General features: G+C 42.4%; 2 protein-coding genes across 3 annotated transcripts; one reads left to right on the top strand and one right to left on the bottom strand.

Annotated features, from left to right (window-relative positions):
• Window positions 1-62: 62 nt before the first annotated feature.
• C3H2orf80 (chromosome 3 C2orf80 homolog) lies at window positions 63-27,284 on the top strand. 2 transcript variants are annotated; one of them, XM_027587981.1, is made up of 8 exons: window positions 4,786-4,912; window positions 6,916-6,997; window positions 9,748-9,830; window positions 11,395-11,482; window positions 12,113-12,184; window positions 19,953-20,040; window positions 20,345-20,466; window positions 26,818-27,284. In XM_027587981.1, the coding sequence occupies exons 1-8, from the start codon at window positions 4,872-4,874 to the stop codon at window positions 26,824-26,826; spliced, it is 585 nt and encodes a 194-aa protein (XP_027443782.1). In that variant the 5' UTR covers window positions 4,786-4,871; the 3' UTR covers window positions 26,827-27,284. The 2 variants fall into 2 exon arrangements, with proteins under 2 accessions (XP_027443783.1, XP_027443782.1); XM_027587982.1 differs by lacking the exons at window positions 4,786-4,912; window positions 6,916-6,997 and adding an exon at window positions 63-1,026.
• On the bottom strand, window positions 1,762-2,731 carry LOC113919194 (ubiquitin thioesterase OTUB1-like). The gene is given in 3 exon segments (XM_035726459.1): window positions 1,762-2,364; window positions 2,366-2,595; window positions 2,597-2,731. Coding segments are annotated over 3 exon segments (813 nt in total). The 3' UTR covers window positions 1,762-1,916.
• Window positions 27,285-27,584: the final 300 nt, after the last annotated feature.

The following is a 27,584-nucleotide window of genomic DNA, read 5'->3' as shown; positions in this document are numbered from 1 at the left end:
CAGTTAATAATAAAGATAATACTGTGATTTTTTTCCTGTTTTTTAATGTGTGGCATTTGTCAGCTGTGTGATTAATGGTTCTAAAAAACATTCAATTCTGTATTCACAATTCTGCATTTTTTTCTTAAATTGCATAAAATTCAAATGGTATAAACTTTAGGCTCACAAAGCCTGGAAACGTCTGGGTATACTAGCAATTCAACGTGGAGTGAACAACTAGTCTATGAAAATCCAAATCTAGAGTTCTCACTGTCACTCCTGGAACACCTGAGACTTAGTCCGGGGAGAGGAGTGGAAGCGATACGGACGCCCAAGGCGCACAAGAACCGGAACAAACTCTCCTCTGTCCAGGGGCGTGGAGTTGACACACGCAAAGGCCACGGTGCGTTTCGGTCTTCTAAGAGCCGTGGGAAATCGAGAGCAAGCTTCAAGCAGGGGAGGAAGTACTTAGGATGAGGAGGCAAGTGTGTGAGCAGGGAGACCACTTAGCAGGGGGTAAACGGTGATACCTTGCATCAGGGTGATGGTTCTTCAGGACTCCCACCGATTTGTGTAGAATCATCCTGAGTGCTTCTGGGCATCCGAAGTGTGCAAGGAATGACAGGTTCCTTGGCTTCCCCAGCAATCCCTGCTCAGTCGGTTGACTCCCGAGTCTGCAGCCAAGTGCTATAAACCCCCCGGTGTTGGCGGGGGGCACTTCTTGCATCCTCTCAGCTTTCCGATTAATCATTTAGGTGGGAAACCGAAGCCTACTCAGGTAAAAAGATACGTGAACTCCAGGTCAGGATCACAGTCCTGCTCTAAATATATGACATTCTTTCCCCTGCAGGCGGCAAGGGTGAGGGGGGCTGGGTAAAAACAAATTATTTTCATTCAGTCACTGTTTCCTAGCAACCAAAAAAAAAAAAAAAAAGCATTTGCTTTCCTGATGTCTGTGAGCACCAGCCCAAGCCCATGATGTTCGGTGCTCCAGCACGCCTCCAGAAGCAGGGAGAGAACAAAAGCTCCGGAATCGGTCTCTGGTTGGTGAGAGATTCTGAAAGGGGGATTTGTTAAGAGCTGGGCACCTAATAGAACACCATCTGAGAGGCCCGTATCATAGATGTAGGGGAGCAGACAGGGGATCTGCATGGAGTGTACAGATATTCAGGGCAGGATGTTCTTACAGAGCAAGGCTGTGACTTCTGGGGAGTTGGTTTCTATGAAAGAGCTAATGCCGAAGACAACTGACCTCTTTCCATTAGCTCCTTTGTGTATATTTCCAACCAGTCTTGTTTTTTGTTAAAGCTCTATACTATAGATGGAAAAGAAGAGTGACTAGCTGAATTCAAATTTAAACTGAATAGTCTTTGCAAATGGCCCCCTTTCAACCAGGCAGAGCTCCTCCATGCCTGTAAGTCACTGAACTCCACAGCTAGAAGGGACCTCTCCAATCATTCGATGATTGTTTTACAGAAGAGGAAACACACAACCACAGAGAGACAAATTCACTTATCCAAGGTGACACAGCTAGCAGATAGGTTTACTGGGTCTTTGGACCTCTTGGGGGAGGGACATGCTCATATTTTTAAGATTTCCACATTTGTATAGTATACCACATTGAATGGTGGGCCGGGAGGGGGGTCTAAGAGGAAACTGTCACAGCGGCCAAGAGAAGCATATTTTATCCTTTGTAAGTCTGAAAATCAAAGGGTTGCCTCGGAATTACAAACAAGAATAGGTTAAAACAAATGCTAAGTCTTTTGCTTTTTTTTTTTTTCACCACCAGCATCCCCTTTAATAAAATGTGGAAGGTTGCGTGAAGGGGAAGGGGGGGGGAGTGAAATATGACCATTTACAACCACAAAAAACCTCTGTACATGTCTAGCGCCTGGCAGAGGGGAGGGCAGGCAGGGCAGCGGCGGGCGGGGCCAGCCCTATTTGTAGAGGATGTCGTAGTGTCCAGGCGGATAGAGGAGGTACACCTTGGGCTCGGAGCCCTCGGGAAAGATGTGCGGGTTGGTGGTGCCGCCCTCGCCGCGGTCCATGTACTGCACCTGGATGGAGACGCTGAGGGCCTGGGCCAGCGTGATGATGTGAATGTGGTCGCTCTCCTTGCACATGGGCTCCACCTCCTGCTGACAGAACTCCTTGACCGTCCGCCCCCCCTCGATGAAGTGCTCGAAGAACTTGCTCTCCCGCTGCAGGTAGCCTGAGGTGAGCAGCCGCAGGTACACCACCAGGTAGTCGGAGGTGCTCTGGTCGTTGAAGGAGGCCAGCAGGTCGGCTACGGAGGTCTGCTTCTCCACCTGTTCGATCAGGTCCATGAACGTGTTGTGGAAATCCTCGATTGTGAACTCGGTGAAGCCCTGGGACACCAGGTCTCTTTGCTCTTTGCGACACGGCCTTAAACCGCTGCAATTCCTTGCTGTCGTCCAGCAGCGCCTCCAAGTGCGAGAATCCGAAAGCTCGGTAGAAGCAGTTTCCGTCGGGTCTGGTCTTGCGGATGTATGAGTACCTTTTGTGGAGGTCCTTGATCTTCTGTTGATAGATGTTGTCATCCTCAGCATACTCCTTGTACAGGACCGAAAGCTCCAGCCGCTCCGAGACCAGGGGGGTTCTGCACAGCAATCTCTTGCTGAGTTCGGTCCTGCTGAGCCATGATGGCTTCATCATAAGCAAGACAGTTAACACCTTCGGAGTCGCTGCCGAGCGGCTCCTGCTTCCACTGCTGAGGTTCCTCCGCCGCCATCTTTAAACAGCACCGCCAAGTCTTTTGCTTTTTAAAAAGACATCAAAGCGGGGCGCCTGGGTGGCTCCGTTGGTTAAGTGACTGCCTTCGGCTCAGGTCATGATCCTGGAGTCATCGGGCTCCCTGCTCGGTGGGGAGTCTCCTTCTCCCTCTGACCCTCCCCCCTCTCATGCTTTCTCTCATTCTCTCTAAAAAATAAAATCTTAAAAAAAAAAAGGCATCAAAGCTAAGGGATCCCACCCACCCCCTTGTCAAGGAATTGAGATAAGACAAATGTTCTACCAACAAATGCTTTTCTAACTTAGTGAAGTAGAAGAATCACAATGCTAGCCTTTATGAAGTTTCTAGTGCTAGGTTGTTGTTGACGACGTTAGCCAGGCTCATCATTTTTTAGACAATACCCAGAACTGGGGTGCAGAAGAGCCAAGAGGCTTGGCCACAGCCACACCAGTCAGTCGGTGGTGCAGTGGACACCACATCCCAGCATCTGGCCTCCCCAGGCCAGTGCTTTTCCTTCTGGGCTACGAGGTCCTCTGTCTGGCTTGTAGTCCATCTCCTGATGGACTCTCCCATAGAGAGCTATATTACTATCTATGTGGTTCATTCATTTCCTATGGAATGCTCTTACTTTGCCTCCCCCTTTCATCTTCATCCTTTCCACATCCCATCCAAGACTGAAGCAGATGTAGTGGCAGCAAGAATGGTCCAAAATAATGAAATTGGTCTGGTGAAGAAGTCATTTAAATTAATGACATCCTGTTTTCTCTCTGCTTATTGTTGATGAGCTGAATCAAATAAAGCTTAATGTTTATAGGCTGCAATTTTTTTTGAAGTTTCTAAAGCTTTATTTATTCCAACCATATCCATGGTAGTGATTTAAAACACATGCACAATTTCAAAAGTACAATAGGTAATATAAAGAACATCTGTGGATTTATCTTCCCAGAGTCAATAAATGTTAACCTTTTTTTTATTTGTGTATTAGGGTTCTCCAGAGAAACAGAAAGTATATGTATATATGTGTATACATGCACAGAAAGAGATTCAGTTTAAGGAATTGGCTCACGTGATTGCGGTGGCTTGGCCAGTCCAAAATCAGAAGGGATAGGCTGACAGGCTGGAGACTCAGGGTAGGGTTCTCCTGGCAGAATTCCTTCTTGCTTGGGAGAAGTCGATCTTTCTTCAAGCCTTCAACTGATTGGATGAAGCCCAGCCACATAATGGAGGGTAATCTGCTCTGCGCAAAGTTCACTGATTTAAATGTTAATCTCATCCAAAAAAAAACACCTTCCCAGAAACGCCTGTCATAATTTTTGACCAAATCTTTGGGCACAGTGGCCTAGCCAGGTTGACACGTAAAATTAACCATCACAATTTGCTTTTGATCTTGTTTAAGAAATAAAACATTACAGACATAGTTGATATCCTACTTATACCCATCGGTGGGCACCCCATTTAAAAGTGATAATTTTGTTTTTATAAACTCCTTTTTGTGATTTCAAACCCTTTTTAATCCCATTACCTAAATTCCAATTTCTGGTTCAATGTGAGGGTAAGAACTGAAGACATGGCCTCATATTTGCCATGGTGACATCTCCTTTCCAGGACCTTCTGGCCATAGGAAATTGTACATGGGTTCTATAGAAAATTCCATTATGAGCCATTGCACCAAGGTGGATTCACTGGGAATCACTATGCTGAATACACATAGAACTTACATAGTCAGATCACAGCATGTTTGGATGCTTCTGTCCAAATAGTTTCATCTACTCTTACATGATCCATCACCGTTTTACTTGCCAGTTTATTGCAAGGATAAGTAAATGATGAACGTTCGGAAACTTGGAAAGAATAAGGGATGTCAGACAAACTCAAGGTACAGTGCACTACCCTCCCACCCCCCAGCCAGTTTAATTCTCCTCTGGAACCTGCTGGGTAAGAGGTCTGAGCTCTGCACGCTCCCAGATCCCTTCCAAAGCCTAGGATTCCATGACTGGTATTTGGAGTGATAGCATCCCTAACTCAAATTCTCTCTGATTTGCTGCTGTAGCTTATAGGCTCAGAGAGGCTGGGTCTTCCCCAAGGATATCAGGTACAGTGTAAGCTACAGATACCTGCTCAGCTGGATAAGCCTTTAATCATGGAAAGAAAGCTCCTAAAGAAGGAAATGAAAAAGCTCCTGTAAGTACGATTGAGAATAAATTTTTGTTTATTACACTCGGCCTTTGGTGGGTTTCAGGTCATAGATGGTCTGGATATTGGCAGGAGGTGGAGGTGGGTAAAAATCTGAGGAAGAATCTATTCCTGCACTATAGGAGAAAGCCAGATGATCTGGTCTCTGCCTCCTGCCTGAGAGGCCTCACATGTGGTGCAAAGCAGGATGCTGACTCTCTTGGATGTTTCTGCCGGGATCATGCCTATCGTGCCTATCAGAGGCATCCCCATTCTAGAGCCTAACAGCTGAGCCCCCAGCCCAGACTGCCTGTACTGGTCAGGATGTGCCTTTAAAAGGGCCCTGCTGGTAAAAGATAGAGGAAAGATTTCTGCAAAATGTACCCAAGGGCCCAGCATTTCAATTGCCGCTTTTGCCGCTGGTATTGTCAGTCTTACCGACTAAATAATTCGTCTCCTTTCTCTTGACATCTGAACTTAAAAAAATAAAAATAAAAAACAAACAAAATGTCAAGTTTTCCCCTGGAAAAATATTTTCTCCTATGGTAGCTTTTCTGTGACTTGGTACTTTTTTAAGAGGTTGGTGAAAATCACAGAGCACATAAAAAGGGGGGAAAAGGCTATTCTATTTCTTATACATTATAGGCACAACAATAATATCCTTTTGATCAAAGACCTTCTCACAGTCCCCATCAAATGTCCTTTCTCTGCCTACTATGGTAATTACTTTTAAACAAGTCCTTAAGAAATCCTGGAATAAAAAACATATGACTTTACACATATTTACATGTATGTGTTTGGAAGCCAATATAATAAAAAAATTGTTATCAGAAATGTCAATTCCTCCACGTAGAATTAGAATTTCAAAACTGATATAAGTATAATTTTATAACCAACGAATACATTTAGGCTACTTTAAATAGAGTATCTTGGAATTAGAAAGCAAAACTTGAGAATTTTTATCAATTTTAGCTTAATGACTCAGAAGAGCTTTTGGGAACCAGACACAAACTTACTCCCCCACGCCCCCTCTGCCCTGGCAGTGGCTTGCCCAAAGTGCATGGTAAAGACCTTGAAAACAGAACCAGCCTTAGGTCCAAGTGTGGATCTGTGCAGATGGACCCTGGGGACCCAGAATCCTTTTTCCTGCATCGGGTCCCTCTTCCTCTTCCTGACTTCCCCCCAGGGGTAGCCCCCTGTCTGTCCTCCTGCCAGGGCCACTAGGAAAGTATTCTACAAGACACACTGAAGTAGAATTCCTGGTTTGTTTTTATGCATAACTCCTCCTCGGGGTATTTGCATTCTAATGGGGGAAAAAAGGCCTTCGGGCAAGAGAATACATCCATACAGAATATCATATAGTTGGAATTTTTCAAACTTTGGACATTCTGAGTTTAACATGGGCAGCAAGGGACTCTTTGTTTTATTTATTTATTTATTTATTTATTTATTTATTTATTTATTTATTTTTAAGATTTTATTTATTTATTTGACAGAGAGAGAGACAGCCAGAGAGGGAACACAAGCAGGGGGAGTGGGAGAGGGAGAAGCAGGCTTCCCGCTGAGCAGGGAGCCCAATGTGGGGCTCGATCCCGGAACCCTGGGATCATGACCAGAGCTGAAGGCAGATGCTCAACGACTGAGCCACTCAGGCGCCCCACCGAGGGAATCTTTGTTTTAAACAGTGGGTCTCAATCCTTTTGGTTTTGGGAAATCATTTCTGCGTGTGGGAATGTGTCACGCCCCCCACCCTGCGTTCCTATCAATTCTGTTCCGACTACGTGAATATTTATTTTTAGATAAATGTGATTGAAGTTCTTAGAGGTTAGACGTTTTAAAACCTATACATTGCAGGATTGCTATTTAAATCAAAATGAGTATCAGTCGAGCTACCAGAGGCACCTGTGACTTTGAATTTTGGTGGAGGAGGGAGGGACTGGGAAGAACGCTCTTCTGCAGACGGAGCTCCCCCCTCATTCCCAATGGTTCAATGCTGCTCTCTTGCTTTTAAGGGGAGATTATATTGGCATCAGACTTCGGGAAAATGAATTTGACCCAAAAGGAAGAAGGCAACTCACCTTTCTAGATGATATGGTAAAGAAAGGCATGCCAATGCAAGTCACATTTGTGTTATTTGTGTTCAGGGGTCGGAGCAAGGATCTAATGTAGATCATGAACAAGGTTCAGAATGTCCAGTTCCTCATCTTCTCATCCTAGGGCCCTCCACATGGCCTTTTCAAGTCATTACACTGCAAGCAAAAAGATTGAGAAAATAAGTCGTGAGGCTTTTGCTATTTGCTCTTTCTCTCCTAGAAAAGATTAAAAAGCAAATGAGTGAAAGGTTAAATGTCAGATACATGATGTTAAAATTTTTTTTTGACAAAATGACTTATGTATTTCTCTAATCTATGTTTTCTTTTGTTTTTTACCATTTGCATTCATGGAGAAAACCACAGAATGAATAATCCTAAAATCTTTCCACATTATTCGTGTTGAAACTCAGATTCATGTTATGTAATGAAAGTTCACTTCACAGAAATTAAGGAAGAAATTATATAAAGATCTAATTCAAAAGAAATGAGTAAACCCTCAGCTTTTTTATGCTTACCGTTTACTCCTCTTGCACTAAGAAGGAAGAAAGTCTCTCTCCCCGCCCCTCCCCCTCCCTCTGCCTGACCTCCCTGGAGCCCTATAAGCAGTTCAGCCTTGGGGTTCTAAAGTGCCTCCCTGTGCACATGTTAAATGGAGAAATTAAATCGATTAAATAAATGGTTCTCAAGCTTTAATGAGGTCTTAGTGCAAGGCCCTTTTGATTTGGGAGGTTTGGGTGGGGCCGGGAATTTGCATTTGTGATGAGCAAACAGGAGATGCCAAGGCTGCTGGTCCACGCACCAACCTTTGGATTGGGTTTCAACCACTGATCATGGTTCTTTTTGTTGTTGTTCACTTTCTAGTCTGGTTTAGTTGCTGAAAGAAATAAGTACAGTTGACCTTTGAATAACACGAATTTCAACTGTGTGGGTCCACTTATATACGGAATTTTTTTTATAAATACAGTACATTACTGTAAATGTATTTTACCTTATGATTTTCTTTTTTTTTGATGGTTGGTGTATTATTTCTTTAAGATTTTATTTATTTATTTGACAGAGAGAGAGAGTGCGAGAGGGAACACAAGCAGGGGGGAATGGGAGAGGGAGAAGCAGGCTTCCCGCAGAGCAGGGAGCCCGATGCGGGGCTTGATCCCAGGACCCCGGGACCATGACCCGAGCCGGAGGCAGACGCTTAACGACTGAGCCACCCAGGCGCCCCGTCTTACGATTTTCTTAATAACATTTTCTTTTCTCTAGCTTACTTTATTATAAATATGCAATTTATAATATATATAACATATAAAATATGTGTTAATAGACAGTTTATGTTACTGGCAAGGCTTCCAGTGAACAGCAGGCTATTAGTAGTTAAGTTTTGGGGGAGTCAAAAGTTATAAAAGGATTTTAGACTGCAGGCATTGGTGCTTCTAACCGTTGGGCGTTCAAGGGTCAACTGCACATTGTTTAGACAATGTTAGAAGCTGAGAACCCCTCTAAAACCCCCAAGACAAAAACCAACATTTCCTCTTCTGGAGGTGGGGGTAGAGCGGAGAGAAAAGGAAGATTGTGACAGGGACAAGGTGAATACGCTTAGAATTTACCAGAAAGATGGTCAGTAGCATAGGAATGAACATTCAAATTGGTCCTCAGCTTTTTACTGTATACAGGACCCTTAGCAAGCCACTCGGTTGGCATCTACCTCCAGTTCTTTGCTCACCCTGGCCCCTCCACCCAGGATGTCCTTCTTCACCTATAGAATTCTCCTCCTCCTCCTCTTCAAGCCCCAGCTCCACTGGGACCTCCCCTCAGAAGCCTCCTAATCTCCCCACCCCCCCCCCCCCGACTCTCCTGTGCTCCTGGGAGTGCATTTCCGATGTTCTGCTCACAGAATTGAAAATCATTCTCTGTGGCCCTCTTCCCCCACCTTCACCCTTTTCTATTTTAAAATTTGAGGAAACTGAGACCCTGAGAACATCAGTTGCTTACCCAAGGTTATACCGTGAGTTGTTGGCAATGTCTAGATTTGAATCTAGATTCCCTGATTCTTAGTTTCTTTTTTTTTTTAAGATTTTATTTATTTGAGAGAGCGAGAATGAGAGAGAGAGAGTACATGGGGGGAGGGAGGGTCAGAGGGAGAAGCAGACTCCCCGCCGAGCAGGGAGCCTGATGCGGGACTCGATCCCGGGACCCCGGGATCATGACCTGAGCCGAAGGCAATCGCTCAACCAACTGAGCCACCCAGGCACCCCTAGTTTCTTTTTTTTTTTAAGATTTTATTTATTTATTTATTTATTTATTTGAGAGAGAGAGAGAGAGAGAGAGAGAGCATGACTGGGGGGAGGGGATAGAGTGAGAGGGAGAAGCAGACTCCCCACTGAGCAGGGAGCCCGACACCGGGCTCGATCCCAGGACCCCGAGATCATGACCTGAGCTGAAGGCAGACGCAGAACCGACTGAGCCAGCCAGGTGCCCCCCTGATTCCTAGTTTCTTTCCAAGAATCCATCCTTTCTTTTCCTGTCACCATGAATCAAAAATTTAAAGACAGCCCTAGGGAGAGGGAAACGTAATGACTGAAGATCTCTAAATAATCTGTCTGAGCATCAGGTTACTGGACATAGAGGATGGTCCTCACATTGTGGACATGACAAAATAGTAGACTAGGCTTAACAATGCCATTGTCATTGGGCCCATGGGGTGCTCCAGGCAATGTCCAAGCCCCTCCCTTTGCTGTCTGTGCTTCCTGCTTCCAGGCACACTATGACTTGGCCATCAATGTTGCTTTGCAATGGCTGGATCACTCAGAAGACTTAACTTGGCTGGAGTGGGAAAAAGTGTGAGTTGAAATAGTATTTTTTTCCTTCTTCTTTTTTAAATGTATGACTATGAGTAGCGATAGAGAAAGCTTCTGTCTGGCATCTTCCACCACGAGGCACTCTGATTTGAAAACGCTGCAGGGTGAGTATCCCTCACCAGCTAGATAACCGAAGAAACCCCACAGTTGTCAACATAGACATGTTTACATACTTTGCATCTCTGTTGATTGGTTTCTGTCAGATGATCTTTCTCACACATAATGTTGTGTCTTAGAAATATAACTGTGCCTTATTGGGCATGTGTCATGATTTCTTAAAATGGTCAATTCTGTGGGTAAAGGCTGCGGTTGTTTTCAAAGGACTATCAAACACAATTTCTGAAGCATTCAACTAGATAGATCCCTGAGCTGGAGCTATTTGAACTACAGCTGTTTGAATCCCTTCCAGGATTATAGGCATGTTCATGTGTGCCAGGCAGACTCACTCAGTTGGTAAGAATAAGGAACTAAGGAGACCAGGTTTTAATAGCTTCTTCCGGAGGCCAGCTATTTTTTCTGTTCCATTGCCTTAGAACACATACCTTGTCCTGGATAGCTATATCAATTAGGGTTTAGTTGTAATAAGCAGAAAGTCCAGCTTGAACAGACTTAAACACACTCCCAAATGGGAGGGGAGTAGGAATTTATTAACTTTATTTGAAAAGTCCAGGGGTAGGTCTACATTAGGCATGGCTTGATTCAAAACTCAAATCATGTCATCAGGATTTACTTCTAGACTAATTCCTCTGGGTGGACATTCTTCTTTTTTTTTTTTTTTTTTTTTGAGAGAGAGAGAGAGGGCATGTGTGAGCACGGTGAGGGGCAGAGGGAGAGAGAGAGAGAGAATCCCAAGCAGGCTCCACACTCAGCACAGAGCCCGATGTGGGCCTCGATCTCAGGACCTGATCTCAGGACCCTGAGACCACGACCTGAGCTGAAATCAAGAGTCAGATGCTTAACTGGTTGAGCCACCCAGCGGTGGACATTATTCTTAATTTCAGCCCATTTTATCACAATATTCAGTCCATAGGAGAATAGATTAAGAAAAAAAATCACAGAATTGTGTCTCAACTGTGCCTCAGCCCCTGACGTGTCCAGAGGTGGAGGGTGAGAGGAATGGAATACTCTGACTAGCTTCGTCCACAGTGTGTTTTCCACCCTTGGGATCCAGGGGTGTTTGTAGCTCCCCTAGAAGCACATAGGCTTACGGTGGGTAAAGCAGTTCTCCCCAGCAAGAAGGGAGAGCTCTGCCACAAGAAGGGGAAAAGGATACAGGTTGGCAAAACCATAACTGTCCACCATAGTGGCCAGTGCTTGAGAGCTGTGAAAACACGCATAGAAGGCAAATTCATCACCACTGTTAGAAGATTCGGAATTCAAAGTATGTACTTGACTGACGGCAGACTAATCACCTCAGTTTTGTAAATAAGTGCATAACACATGGCCATTGGAGATTAATTATGGATTATTATTATTATAAGCTTACCAGGTGTCAAAAAGAACAAAAATAAAACTTCCACTGTTATTTATTCATATTCCCCCTCAGGAAAATGCCATTTCATGACGGACCTGTTTATCCAAACCGGAAAGAAAGAGAAGCAATGATTTTATCATCTTATGCTGGAATCCTAATGGTAAGGAAAAGAACACTATTTGCATATATGGAGATTTTATATTTGTTATGTGCATTTTTATGTTAATGCATATTTATTTTATTTTTCAACCGATCTTTCTGAATGCCTACGATTTACTAATACTAAATGTTTCAGTTTTAAAGATATAGTAAAAAATCTTTGACTTCTATATGGTATTGTGAAAACATTTATTTAAAAGGCAAAAAACCAGAATGAAAGACATATATAATTAGATACTGTAGACTCTGATTTATCCATTTATTCAGAAGTTATTTATTTATGGGCACCTGGGTGGCTCAGTTGGTTAAGCGACTGCCTTCGGCTCAGGTCATGATCCTGGAGTCCCGGGACCAAGTCCCGCATCGGGCTCCCTGCTCAGCAGGGAGTCTGCTTCTCCCTCTGACCCTCCCTCCTCTCATGTGCTCTCTCTCTCTCTCTCATTCTCTCTCTCAAATAAATAAATAAAATCTTTAAAAAAAAAAGAAGTTATTTATTTAGTGCCCATGCTATCCAGGCATGATACTAGACATATGGGAGCTATAATTGCTTTGTTTTGTAATGTAAGAAAAACCATGATATGATGATGCATTTGTTGGTGCTACTGTCTTGTTTGTTTTTTTTTTTTAACAGAACAGTATCCCAATTGAGGAAGTCTTTAAAATGTATGGAGCTGATTCTTCTACCAATTCTGGGGCTACTAAGGTAGGGGTGATCTGACACTATCAATAAAAGGGATTTTTAGAGAAAATTTATTTTATAAATTTAAAATGTATTTTTAACATTTTCAACTGCATGAAACAACAGTTTTTTTTTTTAACCAAAATGTACAAAACCAGATGTAGCCATATCTTACCTGGATAACAAATCTTTGTAAAATGATTTCCTTACGTGAGGGCTGTGTCAGTAATAACAAGTATTTTGCCTAAGGCTGAGTAGAGGCAGCAAACACGGCACCAGGCTTATGGTCTAGATTCTGCCTCTGTTTCTGGTGAACAGAATTTCTCACCTACACATTTTGTAATGTAGGTTTGGCAAGTCCAAGCACTCCTCTTGCATGATGTACTAGAACATTTAGAACTAGGAGAAGATCTGCAAGGTTCAAACTCATGATAAATTCTGTAGTTCGTTGCTACCACTCTTCTCCTTCACATGAGAGTCCTTTAAATCACAGCAGTAGAAGAAGCAACTATCAGAAGTCCGGTGACCTGAGTTCTGACACCACTTCCACGGAGCCTTAGGTCCCTGTCCTTCTTTGAGTTTCCATATACCGATCTAAAAAAATTTTTTTTTGAAAATTCTGAATGATCTTTATAGCCAGTTCAATTTTTGCTATTTATGGACATAGGCACATTTAGTAGACATTAAATACAAGCTGGTATTTAGAGGTGAACTACCAATCGGTTTACCTTTAGATACCTCTAGAAAAGGGAAGAGACAAGGGGGTTAGTGCAGGAGAGGTGTGCAGGGGGGGGGAAGAGAGAGAATCCATACCCTCATACCCAGCTTTCTGCTCACACTGTCACTTCCGATGCCCCACCCAGTCTTGGCAGGAAGGCCAGGGCAGGGGCAGGGCTATGACCACAGAAATGCCTGCCCCCCTTGTTCTTTTACCCGTAGACAATACAGCGAACAGTGGGGTCATATAAAATCAAGAGCTCACCAGGTCCAGCTTAAGAGTCAAGCATTTACTAAGAAGTGTTGTAACTTGGAATCCGACTGCCCCATCACCTTAATCCCTATGTAAGTTGGCTCTCGTCCTAAGACTCAAGGTCCCTTGATCACAGAGGACATCAGCACCTTTCCTCTGATCACCCTAGTTTCAACCTCATTCATTCAATATAATTTACGTACAAGGGATATAATGGTGAACAAGTCAGACAAGATAATTTTTCTCACAGGTCTTATATCTTATGTTGGAGCTGCCAGTCTACCTTGGTTGAGATAAAAGCCACCCTAGGCCCAATGCTCCTCAGAGACCAAGCTGTCCTTGGCTTTTAAAGAAAGATCTTTTAGTTCCTTAGATAGCCAAGCAAGCCAAAATGCTTCATTCCTGCTGGTTTTTTCGATAGCTTTCTCGCTTCCAGACTGCCCTCTTTTCCCCTTTCCCCAACGCACCCCCCAATACATACACATAAATATCTCAGTCCAACACCTTCTGGTTCAGCCGTTGCGTTTTTCCACATCTTCTGATGCCTGGGGACGGCTAGAGCAGGCACCAGACCTTGACTGGTTGGCCTCAACTCACAGGGTCAAAGGGCAAATATAGACAATCACATCCTGGAGGAGACGGCCCTATGAACCCTTCCAGTCTTGGTTGGGTTATCAATCAAGAAGATTTGCAAACATGGTTGTCCAAGTAGCTCAGGCCATGTAACCAAGTAGCCAGGTTCATTTTAAGGGGCCAGACTAGGAAGCCATGCTGTTTAGAGGTGGGCTGGCCAATTTCTATCTGTCCATCCCATCTTTCACTTATTCAGTAAAGAGATTTTATTCAGCACATTCTCTGTTTGTTTATGCACAGTCTCTGTCCTCATATCGGTGACCAAAATCAAAAAGCCCAGATGTGCACATGGACTACACAATGAACAGCTCGAAAGGGAAATAGATAATACGTCATGGAGGAGCTTTCCTTCAAACACCTGCATTTGTATATTGTTACAGGATATGACTGTCAGCTCATTTATTGATTTGTAACTGGAAGGCAGCTTCGGGTAAGGGTTCAGCATGAGGATTCTGAAGCCAGGCTGCCTGGGTTTGAACCAACTTTGAGCAGAGGAATCCTGGACAACTCTTCTAAATTCATCATCCTTGATTTTATCATAAAAACAGGGAATAGAAAATGGGATTGTTGTGGGAAATGAGAGGAATTAGTACCAGTAGAGCCCTTAGTGCTTGGCACATGGTAACCTCAAAACAATAACTATAGTTAAGGTTCTGGTACTTGGGATTTGAATGTCTGATTTCCTCTATATTCCTGTAAATCAAGGTTTTTCAACATTTCAGTCCAGATAATTCTTTGTTGTGTTGTGTAGGGGTGGAGCGGGGGGCTGTCTTATGCATTGTGGGATGTTTAGCAGCAGCCTCTACCCTTTAGATGCCAATAGCTTCCCCTCAGTGTGACAACCAAAAACGTCTCTCAACTTGGCCAAATGTCCCTTAAGAAGCAAAATCACAGCTGGTTGAGAACTACTGCTCTAAATAATTAAATAGCTCATCAAGCATCCTTATATAATACTAACATAATATAAGCTTTGCCTATTTTAGACACCGAACTATCACAAAGGGTACAATACCATTTGAGCTACAAATACAGAGTCTAAGGATTACCCACCCTTGTGGACCTCACAAGATCCTCCCAGCTTCAAGAACGCCAGCCCAGGCCTTTCTATTGCAGCTATATGTCAGTTCAATTCAGGGACCTCCTCCACATCTTAAACAAGAAATTAGTAGAACCTCTCAATGGAAATGTAGCATTTCAAAGATTACATTGTAGGAGCTATTTTAAAAGTCTTTTGAGGTTTAACATAATTTCAAAAAAGTTGTTCGAAAGAAGTTATTGACAAAGATTCTTCTCTAATGGCTGCATATATCTGAATAAACTTTGATTCCTTTAGATAACATGTCTCCTAAGCAACAGCTAAAATCCTCTCCAAGCAAGAGCTTAAAGCCCTGTAGAATACTAATTAGATTGTGGAGAAGTTCTGGCCACTAGAATTGGCTACATGATATAATATGGGTTATGCATAGTCTTGACGGCTTTCTTCAGGAGTATTTGCTGCCACCTGGTGACAGAAAGGCATCACGGGTGCAATGTTGTTCACCGATTCTATTGTCCTCAGGTTCTACTCCTGATAGCGAGCTGCTATTTGACGACAGGGAGCCATTTTTCTGCTGAAGACCTTGGGCCTATAGAGAAAAAAATCAACTAAGGGTCTCACACAAATGACGGTATTTACGATTAGCTTCAGATAAATATAAAATCGCCTACTCAATTTTAAGCTGAAGAAAAAGGAGCATAAATCTGCCTTCAACACAGCAAGCAAGCAATAGAAATATTCTTCACTTCCATTTGTCAGAGAAAGAGGGAAAAAGGAAAGGGAAGCAGAGAGAGTAAAAATTAGTGTAACCGAGAGAGGAGGAAGACAAGGAGAGGTGGCTGGAGATCAGCAGAACCTCTACTCCTCTCTTTCTGCAGCCACACCCCAAAGTCTGAGGGGCCATCATTTAACTCCATCCTGAGTCCAAAACAGACTCTTCAGAGGCAGCCAGATCGGTGTTCCGTCCCAGCTCTGCTGCTTCCTAGCTGTGTGGCCTTGGATGAGTTTCTTAATTTCTCTGATTCCCAATTTCCCTATGTGTAAATATGCATGATTACGCTTCCAAACTATACTGGGTCCTTCTGAGCATTCAGTGAGACCGCACATATCAGGTGCATGATGCTGGCGTGGGGTGGGGAGCCTTCAACATTAAGCATTATTTCCAAACCCACCCCCGCTCCTGTTTCCCATCCACAGGAGTCCACCAACAGCAGCCTGGTCTCTCTGCAGCAGGCCCATCTTCCCACCTCACACCCTTCTGCAGCCCCAGCCTCTAAGCACTTACACAATAATCTGCCGAGTGTTTTCTCTTCTTGGAGGATGCTGATCCAGCCTGAAGTGTACAGATGTGAAAAAGAATTTTCATGATAAGGAGAGGGACCTATCAGGTTTAAACAAAAGCTCAATATTGGCAGATCTTCATGAAGGGAGATAGAAAACCATGCTTTCGATATCCATTATGTCCAAATGAATACTTATGGTATATGTTTAAAGTATAAAACCCAAGCAAACAACAAATCCACCAAAGGGATGAAATGGAACAGTATCAACAGTTTGGGAGCTCTCCGTGCATCCTCTCCAGCCCCTACCCTTCTTGTTGCTTCACATTTCTACTATCTGGAATCATGGGTTTATAATTTTCTTGTCTTTCTTTCTAGTTTTACCACATATGCATGTCTCACCAATATATTGTTTAGTTTTGCATGTTCTTTGAACTTGATAGAAGTAATATAAAAAGCAGTCTTTATAAGTGAAGCAAATGTTTTATTCCATGGCTTTCTTTTGTCATTCAACACTATGGTGCACAAATTCATCCCTGTGGTTACACATAGTTTATTTTCACTGCACATAGCATTCCGCTGTAGGAGTATGCCACAATTTCTTTATATATTCTTCCGTTTTAGACATTTGGATGATTTCTATTATATGTTTCTTTATGTCCAGTAAAAGAGTTTCTGTGTGGCCTATGGGATGTGCATCTCCAACTCTGCATAAAGCCAAACTGTTTTCCAAAATGGTCATACCAATGTACACTTCCACCTGCAATGAGCTTATCTGGCTGTTACCAACACTTGCTATTTTCAGGCTTCTCAAGTTTGTCAGTCTGTTAGGTGGCTGTGATCTTTACATTCCTCTGATTACCAATGAACAACTATTTTTACATTCTTCTTCTGTGAAGTGCCTGCTAAAAAGCTTCTGTCCATTTTTTTTTTTTTTTTTGGTTGGGTCACTTTTCTTTCTTCTTCTTGTTTTTTTAAAATTTACACAGAGCCTCAATTTTTAGAAAAGCTGCTATAGGATATAATCAGTCAAGTCCTAGATTTTCCAGTACTCTTCCTATTTGAAATTTGCCTTCTCACTTTACAAATATTAAAATGTTTAGAAAACATGATGTTGCACCATCCCAAACACATTTGAAAAACTTCTTGGACAGTACAAGCTGTCTTTCTGGACCATGTGCCCTGCTTTTACTTTGGAAAGTATGATATTCATGAGCATATGTTCAATTGCTTTGACATCTAGAATCAGAAATTCTCTACCTTCTGGCTCAGTGATACCAAATGACATTTTAATAAGTTACTGCTCAGGCTGAAAGGCAGATGAAGATTATTGGCTGTACTCTTCACCCCTTGGGGCGTCTGGGTGGCTCCATCAGTTAGGCATCTGCTTTTAGCTCAGGTCATGATCCCAGGGTCCTGGCTCCCTGCTCAGTGGAGAGTCTGCTTCTCCCTCTCCCTCTGCCCCTCTCCCCACTCATGCGTGCTCTCTGCCTCTCAAATAAAAAAAGGAATCTATACTCTTCATCCCTTGCTGATGTATCCAGGTCATTTCTTGTGCAAGTTCCTATATGACATCCCCCATCTTCTCTCTCTCTTCCCACCTCCAGTTAGAAGAAATTTTTGTTGAATGGCTTTGGACATAATTGAGCACTTAATAAGAATATGAATTAAGAAATAACAATTGTAATAATACTTCTATATTGACACAATGATGATATTAGTAAATAGCTTTAAAGTAAAAAAAAGAATATATGATCAACTCTAGGCTTAGGATTTGATTTTCATCCTACTTTGAGAATAATTTCTCATATAAGCCACACAGGAAGCCATAGGAACTTCTTGCATGAGCCAGCAGATTATCAGGACTCATAGAATATTTGAACTGGAAGTGACCTTTAAAATCATCAGTTTCTATCTTCCCCAGGGGATAAGGAACTAGAGCATCTGTAAATATAAAGCTTGAATCTCTCTCAGTGAGAGAGCAGGAAATGATTGATCTTTTATTTTTTTTTAAGATTTTATTTATTTATTTGAGAGAGAGAGCACGAGAGGGAAGAGGGTCAGAGGGAGAAGCAGACTCCCTGCTGAGCAGGGAGCCTGATGTGGGACTCGATCCCGGGACTCCAGGATCATGACCTGAGCCGAAGGCAGTCGCTTAACCGACTGAGCCACCCAGGCACCCAATGATTGATCTTTTAGAGGGATATTAATTACTTCAGGGCTCCTGGCTCTGATTAGTTATTAGTTATTTGATTAGTTATTTCCAAGCAGGATCTTGTAAAGGAAAGGGTGGCCAAGTTGTTGCCATGGGTTATTCTACACAATAGAGATGATGATGATTATGACAAATATAAATAATAATTATTATTATCAAAAAAAGAATAATTATTATTATCATTAATCTTAAAACCAATATACTGTACTATGTGCCAGGCACTATTCTAAGTACTTTACATATGCTAACTTTAATTCCTACCACAACTCTATAAGGTCATTACCAGTATTATTATTATCACATGAAGAAACAGGCACAAAGGAGTTAGGTGACATGCCCAAGGTCACACATCTTATAGATAGATGGTGCAGCCTGCACTCACATACTGCCTATTTGACCCTAAAGTGTATGCTGTTAACCACTATTGCTTGGCTAGAATGCTAGCCGTTCAACTAGTCAATGACACCTGAGGGCCTCCTATGTACTAGGCACTCTTTAAGGCACTGTAGAGAAAAGGTTAAATTCGCTAACTGGGCTCCCTGTTTCCACACTCCAACCCGTTCTCCACACGGAAGCCAAAGCGATTTTTTTAAAACCTAAGTCTGACCTCGTCACACTAGAGCTTAAAAATATTGCAATGGCTTCCACTGAGTCCTGGAATAATGTACAGCTCCATACCGTGGCCCACAAGGACCCATATTATCTGGCACCGGCCTGCCTCCTTCCCAGCCCCATCTATAATTTCCCCCTTTCTCCCTATGCTCTAGCCACCCTGGCTTCCTTTCTGTGTCTGGAAACACAGGTTATTCCAAGAAGATCTTCTCGTTCTGGAACGAGCCTGGAACACTCTTCTCCAGCTCGTCCCCTGAACGGCAGCCACTCAGTCTAGAAAGCTCAGCTGAAGAAACACTGCTTCTTTCTAAAGGCTTTCTCTGGCCCTCTGCAGTGGTGGCTGTCCAGTTGCTTGCTAGTACATCATCTTGATTTGTTTATTAAACTCATCACAGTGGATGATTTATTGTTTGCGTTTCCTCACTCGGCTCCAGCAGGGCGGGAGGCCTTGTCTGTCTTAGTGACCACAGCTCCTGACACAGGGCCTGGCGCATAGTAGGTGCTCACTGAGAACTTGTTGAAGGAAGGAAGGAATGAAGAGATAGTCTTAACCTTGAAGAAGTTTCCAGTGCAGCAGACAGTGGGTTATAACTAACTGCAGCACACTGGGGTTGCTCTATGTGCTGCATGCTTTGAGTTCCCAGATGAGTGAGTGAGTAATTCTGCCTTAGGGTAAGGTTGGGGCGCGGGGTGCCAGTGGGGGTGGGAAGACACGGGGCAGATGTCTCAGAAAAGGTGATATGTGAGCTACATCTCAAAGGAAAAGTAGGAGCCTCTAGGCGGAAAATAAGCAAATGGTTATCCCAAGTAAAAGGCAACAATGTGCAGAGCATCAGTGTGTGAAAGTGCATCCTGGGCAAAGGGGACCAAGAGTGGGAGCAAAAGGCAGAGTACGAACGTGCATGCCGTGTGAAACGTGAGGCTCCCCAGCAGGTGCTCGGTGCTGTCTAAGGACTATGGGTTGGTTCAACAGACCAAGTGCTACACCTAGCAGGTGTTAACAGCCACACCTGCAGCTGTTAAAAAGAGGACTGTTTTCCTTTCAGGTACCCCGAGCTCCACCTCTCCGCCTCTCCCTGCATCCCTTTGCCATGTTAACAGCACCCAAAGCAGCAGAATACGCCCACAAACAGAGTAAGCCTCTTTCCTTCCACCTGCTTAGGGGAAATTTAAGTAAACCTAAGAGTTAAACTCACAAAGTAAGGCCAAAGTTGTTACGGTAATAAGATTTCTCTGTCCAGTTGAATAAAGAGGAAACAAACCAGAAGGATTCATGACTTAATTTCCCTTCATTATAGGAATCAGGGAAGTCTTACTTCTCAGACCCTTTAGTGACAGGAGCAAGGCATTCTAGAAGGGAAGGATCTAAACCTGTGGGTGGACTCATTTTAAAAAAAAAAGGTTTTCATACAGTTACGGTTACCACATGTGTCTCTAGGTGTCAAGTTAAGAAGGGGACCAACAAATAAAAATGTCACCAGCAGCTCTGCAAGGGAAGCAAATGCCACAGCGTGGAAATCATCAAAAAATGTATCTTTGGACACCCAGCCGAAGAACAAAGTAGGTCAAAAAATATAAATTGGACCAAACGGATCCCAAGGGTTTGGGGAGTACTCTACTGACATTGTGGTTAAAAGTCCAACCTTTGGAGTTAGATGCTGTGGGTCTGAATCTAAATGAAGCCACTACGGGGGCGCCTGGGTGGCTCCGTCGGTTAAGCATCTTCCTTCGGCTCAGGTCATGATCTCAGGGTCGTGGGATCCAGCCCCGCATCGGGCTCCCTGTCTCCGCGGGGAACCTGATTCTCCCTCTTCTCCCTGCTCCTGGCCTCTCTCTGTCGTTATCTCTGTCTCTGTCTCTCAAATAAATAAATAGATAGATAGATAGATAGATAGATAGATAGATAGATAGATAAAATTTAAATGAAGCTACTACGTACCAGCTGTGTTGACTTCAGGCAGGCTACGTAACCTCTCTGTGCTTCAGTTTCCGCCTCTACAAAGTGAGAAAAATAAGGGTACCTCCTCTCCAGGTTGTCGGGATAAATAACTGGGATTATGCACTTTAAGAGATTAGATGTGTGCTTGGTGCTGAGTAAACCCTAAATAAATACGGACCATGATATTTGGGAAATACTATTCACCAGTTAATCAGCTGTTATTCTTTGATTCAACTAAGTGTGTTGAGGAGAGTTATATGAATGTCTGTGTCCTAAAGATTTCTCTTCTCAGTCCCTTTCTCACTAATGAAATTTTATCTTTGCCTACTTTGCATCTCTGCTGCTCCCGCCCTGTCCATCTGGTTCCTGGGACATTTATGCTGCAGAATTCAGAGAATGGTCGGAGATGCACAGGGCTGGAGACAAAAGAGAAAGGCGGGAGAGTTCTTGGCCCTTCCAGCCCTCGGCTCTCTACTGTAACGCGCAAAGTGAAAAGGAAATTTAAAAAGTCGTCAGGAGACCAAGTTAGTGAACATAATAAAAGCTGAGAGGGGAGAGAATCAGATAAGTGGTACAGCTGGTGGCTGGGATATTTTAGGACTTTGTTGAATGAGAGACTGTGGGCCAGCTGCAGGGTTGTAAGGTAGGAAAGGGAAATTGGGAATTTCGAAACTCGGTACACTGGGTTATGAACTGCGTTTGCTTTAAGAAACACAAGTGAAAATTAAACACAAGTGAAAATTAAAATTTCTTATTATCTAGTTTGGTTGCTGTACTGTGCATCTTTTAATGTGAATCTCTGAATAGACTGGACCACATAAGGCCCAGGATTCATTCAGGTTTTAGAGGCAAACAATCGACTGGTGAGAAATATAACCTCATCATAGCAAATGCTTTAGGAACAACCTGAATTCTTTGGTCACATTAGGGTTTTAATAAGTGTTATTCTAGTAACATAACAATACCACTATTGGGAAATCTTTACTATATTGAGTTTCCTTTTAAAGATATTTGCTATAGTGAGATTTGAAGGCATAACTTTTCTAGAAACGTATCTGTTACTGAAGAACTCTTTGAAGTAAGATGAGGCGTTGTTGTTTTTTTTTTAATATGAGTTTGGATATAGCAAGTTCTAAATAGTAAAACAGAACAACAGGAGAAAAAAATAACTCCAGAAATAACACACAGGTGCGCGCGCACACACACACACACACACACACACACACACACACACACTGATATCTAGACTTTAAACTTAATCATGAAAAAAAATACATCTCTGAAACAGAGGTTCTTAGACCCCTTGAGGCTCATCTATGCATCCGATGTACTGAAAATCCAGCTCTCAAGATCATTCATTGGTATGTTTGTTTTGAAAATATTATTTCATTTCCTGTATATTTCCTTCCATAACCATTGAAGATTGTTGGCTTCTTGATGGAAGCAGATCTTTTATTTCCTTATTATTTCCCACAGGTATATAAAGTGCTTTGCAAGCCGTGGCTATTCAATAATTATTGTTGATAAGTGAATTGGCAATAACTACATGGTCCTGAGTGTTCTCAAAACACTGTGCTCTGTCTAAACTGATTGAGAAGTTCCTTTCTAGGGACCAGCCATTTCTATAGCCTAATTAATGCCTATTAGTCTAGGATGTCCAAACAATAAGTGCCTATTTTGCAGTAGGGATAGGTCTTGAGATAAATCCTTTCCATAAAGTCCTCTTCTTGAAAATCAAACAGCAGAAAACACATCTATGATTTTTGTTCATTCTTTATTATTTGTGGACTTTAACATCTTTGCCAACTTCTGAGTAATGTACTTTTTAAATTAGCTTAAAACATTATCATAGTAATACATGCTTATGGCAAAAATTTCAAACAATAGAGAAAATATAAACTGAAAAACAAAAGAATTCCCCTTTCCCCACAGCTCTGTCATATTCCTCAGAAATAACCACTGTTAATATTTCTTGTGCTATTCAAATATTTGCTGTACATGTACATATAAATATACATACATGTGTCCTACTGATTTGTTAGAAATTAATGAAAAGTCTTTTTGTTAAATGTATGGAAAAGGCACGCCTGGGTAGTTCAGTTGGTTAACCATCCAACTCTTGGTTTCAGCTCAGGTCATGGTCTTATGGGTCATGAGATGGAGCCCCACGTCAGGCTCCATGCTCAGTGGGGAGCCTGCTTGAAGATTCTCTTCCTCTGTCCCTCCCCCCATTTGCACACTCACACTCACTCTTTCTCTAAAATAAATAAATCTCCTATTTTGTTTTTATCTTTTTGAAGATTTTATTTATTTATTTATTAGAGAGAGCACAAGGACGAGCAGAGGGAGGGGCAGAGGCAGAAGGAGAGGGAGAACCCGACTGCCCACTGAGCAAGGAGCCTGATGTGGGGCTCCACTCAGGACCCTGGGATCATGACCTGAGCCGAAGGCATATGCTTAACCAACTGAACCACCCAGGTGCCCCTAAATAAATCTTTTTTTTTTTTAAAGTTTGGAAAACAGGGCGCCTGGGTGGCTCAGTCAGTTAAGCATCTGCCTTCGGCTCAGGTCATGATCCCAGGGTCCTGGTATCGAGCCCCGCATCCGGCTCCCTGCTTGGCAGGAAGCCTGCTTCTCCCTCTCCCTCTGCCCCTGCTTGTGTTCCCTCTCTCGCTGTGTCTCTCTCAGTCGAATAAATAAATAAAATCTTAAAAAAAAAAGGTTGGAAAATAGACTTTCACAGTTTATTGCTTGAGAAAGTTTTTCATTTTATATATTTCAGCTTCTGAGTCTTTTCCTTACCTATATGTTTTATGGATATTGTACCATGTCTTTTAGCTGGTAAACAACTTTTTTCAACCTCAAGATAAAACAATGCTTCTTTCAGAATTTTGTATTTATTTCCAGCCACAGAATTGCTTCATAAAGTAAGGGAAAGGAAGAATTTTCTTTTAAATAATCCAGGTATTTGGTGAAATAGTTTTAAAGATTTCTTTTATACTATATTAATATTAGCAATCCATTTATTAGTCAAAATGAATATGAGCAACACCATATCCTAGGAAAGCGTAGATACTGAGCACATTATCAGGAAATGGATTCGGAATGGATAGGACCATACCAAAGAACTAGAAAACAGATACCCTGTTGATAAAGAGTGTGGATTCTGGAGTCACACAGCCCAGAGTTTACTCTTGGGTCTCCCATTTAATAACTGGCATGAATTGTTAAGTGAATCTCTCTGCTTCTGTTTCTCATCTATAAAGAAAAGATTCTAACAGTACCTATCTCATAAGGTTGTTACAAGGACTAAATGAGCTCACATATATGGAACGGCTTAGAAAAGTGCCAGGACCATTGCTAGCAATAACACAGGTGCTCCCATGACTACTACTGCCCCTGACAAAGTCACAGTATCGTGAACCGGAGCAAGACACAGAGACAGGGCAATTTGAGGGATTCTGGTTTCCAGTGTGGAACTGGAATTCCGGCAAGGAATTTAGAGACTGCCACTCATCCTAATAAGTAAAAAGCTGAACAGGCTGAGAAAACAACTCCTCTTGGATCTGTAAGACAGGGGAGGTCAAAGGGCAAACCTCTGCCCCCAAGTTTGGAGAGACAGATAGGCGGATATAGGGAGTTAGGGTTTACCAGAGCAAAGACTCACAAGCAGAAGCTGCCAGAAATACAGGGCTGGAGTAGGAAACCCTTAACTGCAATTGGCAAATCACAGGAACCTCAGTGCAGACAACTCGGAGGGTTAAAAACTCCAGGGGGACCCAGTCATAGCAGGGTACCCACAATTTTGTGAGATTTACCAGCAGGAGCTCTGTCAGGTTCTCACAGTAAATCCTGGAGAAAATTCTGTTCAGGTTTCCAGCAGTTGGGGGGGGGGGGGAGAATGGGAGGAGGTAGGGGTGGAGGAGGGAGGTGGGGGAGGAATCATTTTTATTTATTTTTTAAAGATTTTATTTATTTATTTGACAGAGAGAGAGAGAGAGTACAAGCAGGGGTGTGTCAGGGCGAGGGAGAAAGCAGGCTCCCCCTGAGCAGAGAGCCTGTCCTGGGGCTGGATCCCAGGACCGCAGGATCATGACCTGAGCTGAAAGCAGACGCTTAACCCACTGAGCCACACAGGCGCCCCGAGGAACCATCTTTAAACACAACAGAGCACTCTGTTCTTAACAAGGCCTGCCCTGAGTGGCAACTAGTTAACTGTAGCTTACCTGTTGATGTTTTATCAGAGCCCAACTGACCTAGAAGAAGGGAAAGACCCACTCCAGTCAGCTCTAGTCATCTGGTCCCAGCTAGAGGAGAGGAAAAACTGAGAAACACTTGCAAAGTTCCAAAGTCCAGAGGCACAGGCTCACCAAAGACTGAGATCTAATCATAGGACTACAGAACCCTTCCTATCCCCCCTCACCCCCCCAACACCACATCACTAAAGACCTATTTAGAGAATTCATTTTGCCCAGGACATCATGTCTAGCTATCAAGAAAGAATTATAAGATATACTAAAATGCATAAAACATAAAAATTTAAAGAAACAGAGCAAGCATTACAAACAGACATGGCAGGGATGTTGGCACTATCAGACCGGGAATTTGAAACAAATCTGACTTAATATGCTAAGAGCTCTAATGGATAAAGTAGACAGCATGCAAGAATAGTTGGGCAATGTAAGCTGAGGGAAGGAAATCCAAGCTGTTAACCACAGAATCCAGGTGGTAGGCACATGTATCTTCATTGTACAAATATTTCACCTTTTCTGTATGAAAATTTTCACATAATAAAATTATGAAGGAGAAAAGAAAAAAGAAATTGTCAGAGTGGATCAAAACACAAGACCTGATTATACGTTGTCTATAAGACACCCATTTCAAATATAAAGACACATATAGATTAAAGGTAAATGGATAGACAAAAAAAATCACACCAGCCCTAATCAAAAACAAGAAAAAGCTATATTAATTTCTGACAGAGCTGACTTCAAAGCAAAGAAAATTATCAGGGATAAATAAAGACAATTGATAAAAGGGTCAATTCTCCGAGAAGACATACAAACCTTAACATGTGTGCACCGGACAACAGAGCATCAAACTACATGAGGTAAAAATGGATAGGGCTGCAAGGAGAAATCGCTGGCTCTGCTATCATAGCTGGAGACTTCAGCAACCCTCCATCAGAAATGGAGGGAGGGTGATTCAAGTTTAAATTCAAAGCAATATAGAACATTTTAAAATGATATGGCATAAGCACAATACACAACTGCTCAGTGGCAAAAAGAAATGATTTGCTTTGGATATCATTAGTCAAAAGAAGTATAAATTTTATTATTTGTGTTTCAATTTGGAAATAGTTTTGAGTTTAGAGGAAAGTTGCAAGAATAGCACAAAGAGCCCTCATACACCTTTTACTCAGAATCACCAATTGTCAGCATTTTGTTCCATTAACATCACCATTTTTTCTGCCTCTGTCTCTCTCTTTGTCTTTCTCTCTGTATATAGATACAGAATTTTTTTTCTGAGCCATCCAAGTTACACCTGCCCTATCATTATACCCCTATATACTTCAGTGTGTATTTCCTGAGAACAAAGTCATTCCTTAAATAACTTCAGTATAACGATCAACTTCAGAAAATCTAACATTGATACTTTTATTTGATCTACCATCTATATACCAATTTTTTCAAGTGACCCAATAATGTCCTTTGCTAAACATTTTTTCTTTCTGTACAGGATTCAGTGTGGGGTCATATACCGCATTTAGTTGACAAATATAACTCAATTTCCAAACCTCTCAGAACAATTCCATGGAAGTTCTTTTGTACCTACATGTATTATAATCCATCTTTGTCAGTAACTTAGTATTTGATATTAGACCTCAACCCCCTATAGACTGAAAGCTAATGTCTGTGTGCATGTTAAATTGATGGGTTTGATTCCAAAATCATTTTTTTTTTATCCTGCAGGTCACTTAGAAACTTGGAATTGCACCATGGAAGTTCATAATAAAGTCTCTGGAAGAGGAAAAGAAACATCATCTTAACACTGCAACTCTTGCCAGCACATTTTTCCAGTTAGCTTGTGGTGCAAAGTTAATCGAAGTGTTACTTTGGATGTTGGGCTTTCTTCTCTTAGACTCCTATTGTGTGGCTATATTGTGTTGTTGTTGTTTTTCAAGTGTATGTCCTGTGCTACTTCATTGTAACTGGAAGACTGCTAGTTGGAGACTTTTGAGAATATGTTGTATTTTATGTGAGAGCAGACAGGCTTTGCAGCACATTTCCCAAATGTTTAGCACTGAATCTTGCAGAGTGGTGGAGTCTGAGGCAGTTTCCCAAAGTTTCGATCCAAAATAAAATGAATCTGTCATTCATTGCCCTTACTACGTTCTCACATGGAAACATTTAAAATCATTTCAATAAAGCATTAAAGGAAACAGAAGCGCAGGCTTTCTTTCAGTGATTATAATGACTATTAGGAAAAAGAAAATGTGCTAGTCTTTCAGCACTTTCCAAAATGCTGATTAGGCAGGTGGTTTGGCTTGTAAATACCCATACTAACAATTTGAACAAAGGAATGTGAGTGCAGATTACACCTCTCTTAAGGTTTTGCTGGGCCACCTGTCTGCGGAACAGGTGTCTTCAACACGTGCAAAAACAAGTGTTTGGTTTGTTGGCTTTCACTGGAAATGGTGGTGCACCCCGATGTGGTGTTGTGGTTGGGGACACCGATG

Source organism: Zalophus californianus, chromosome 3 (assembly GCF_009762305.2).
Source record: "Zalophus californianus isolate mZalCal1 chromosome 3, mZalCal1.pri.v2, whole genome shotgun sequence".
Classification (NCBI taxonomy): domain Eukaryota; kingdom Metazoa; phylum Chordata; class Mammalia; order Carnivora; family Otariidae; genus Zalophus; species Zalophus californianus.
Note: the sequence above shows the minus strand (reverse complement) of the source record. Positions and strands in the feature narration are given on the sequence as shown.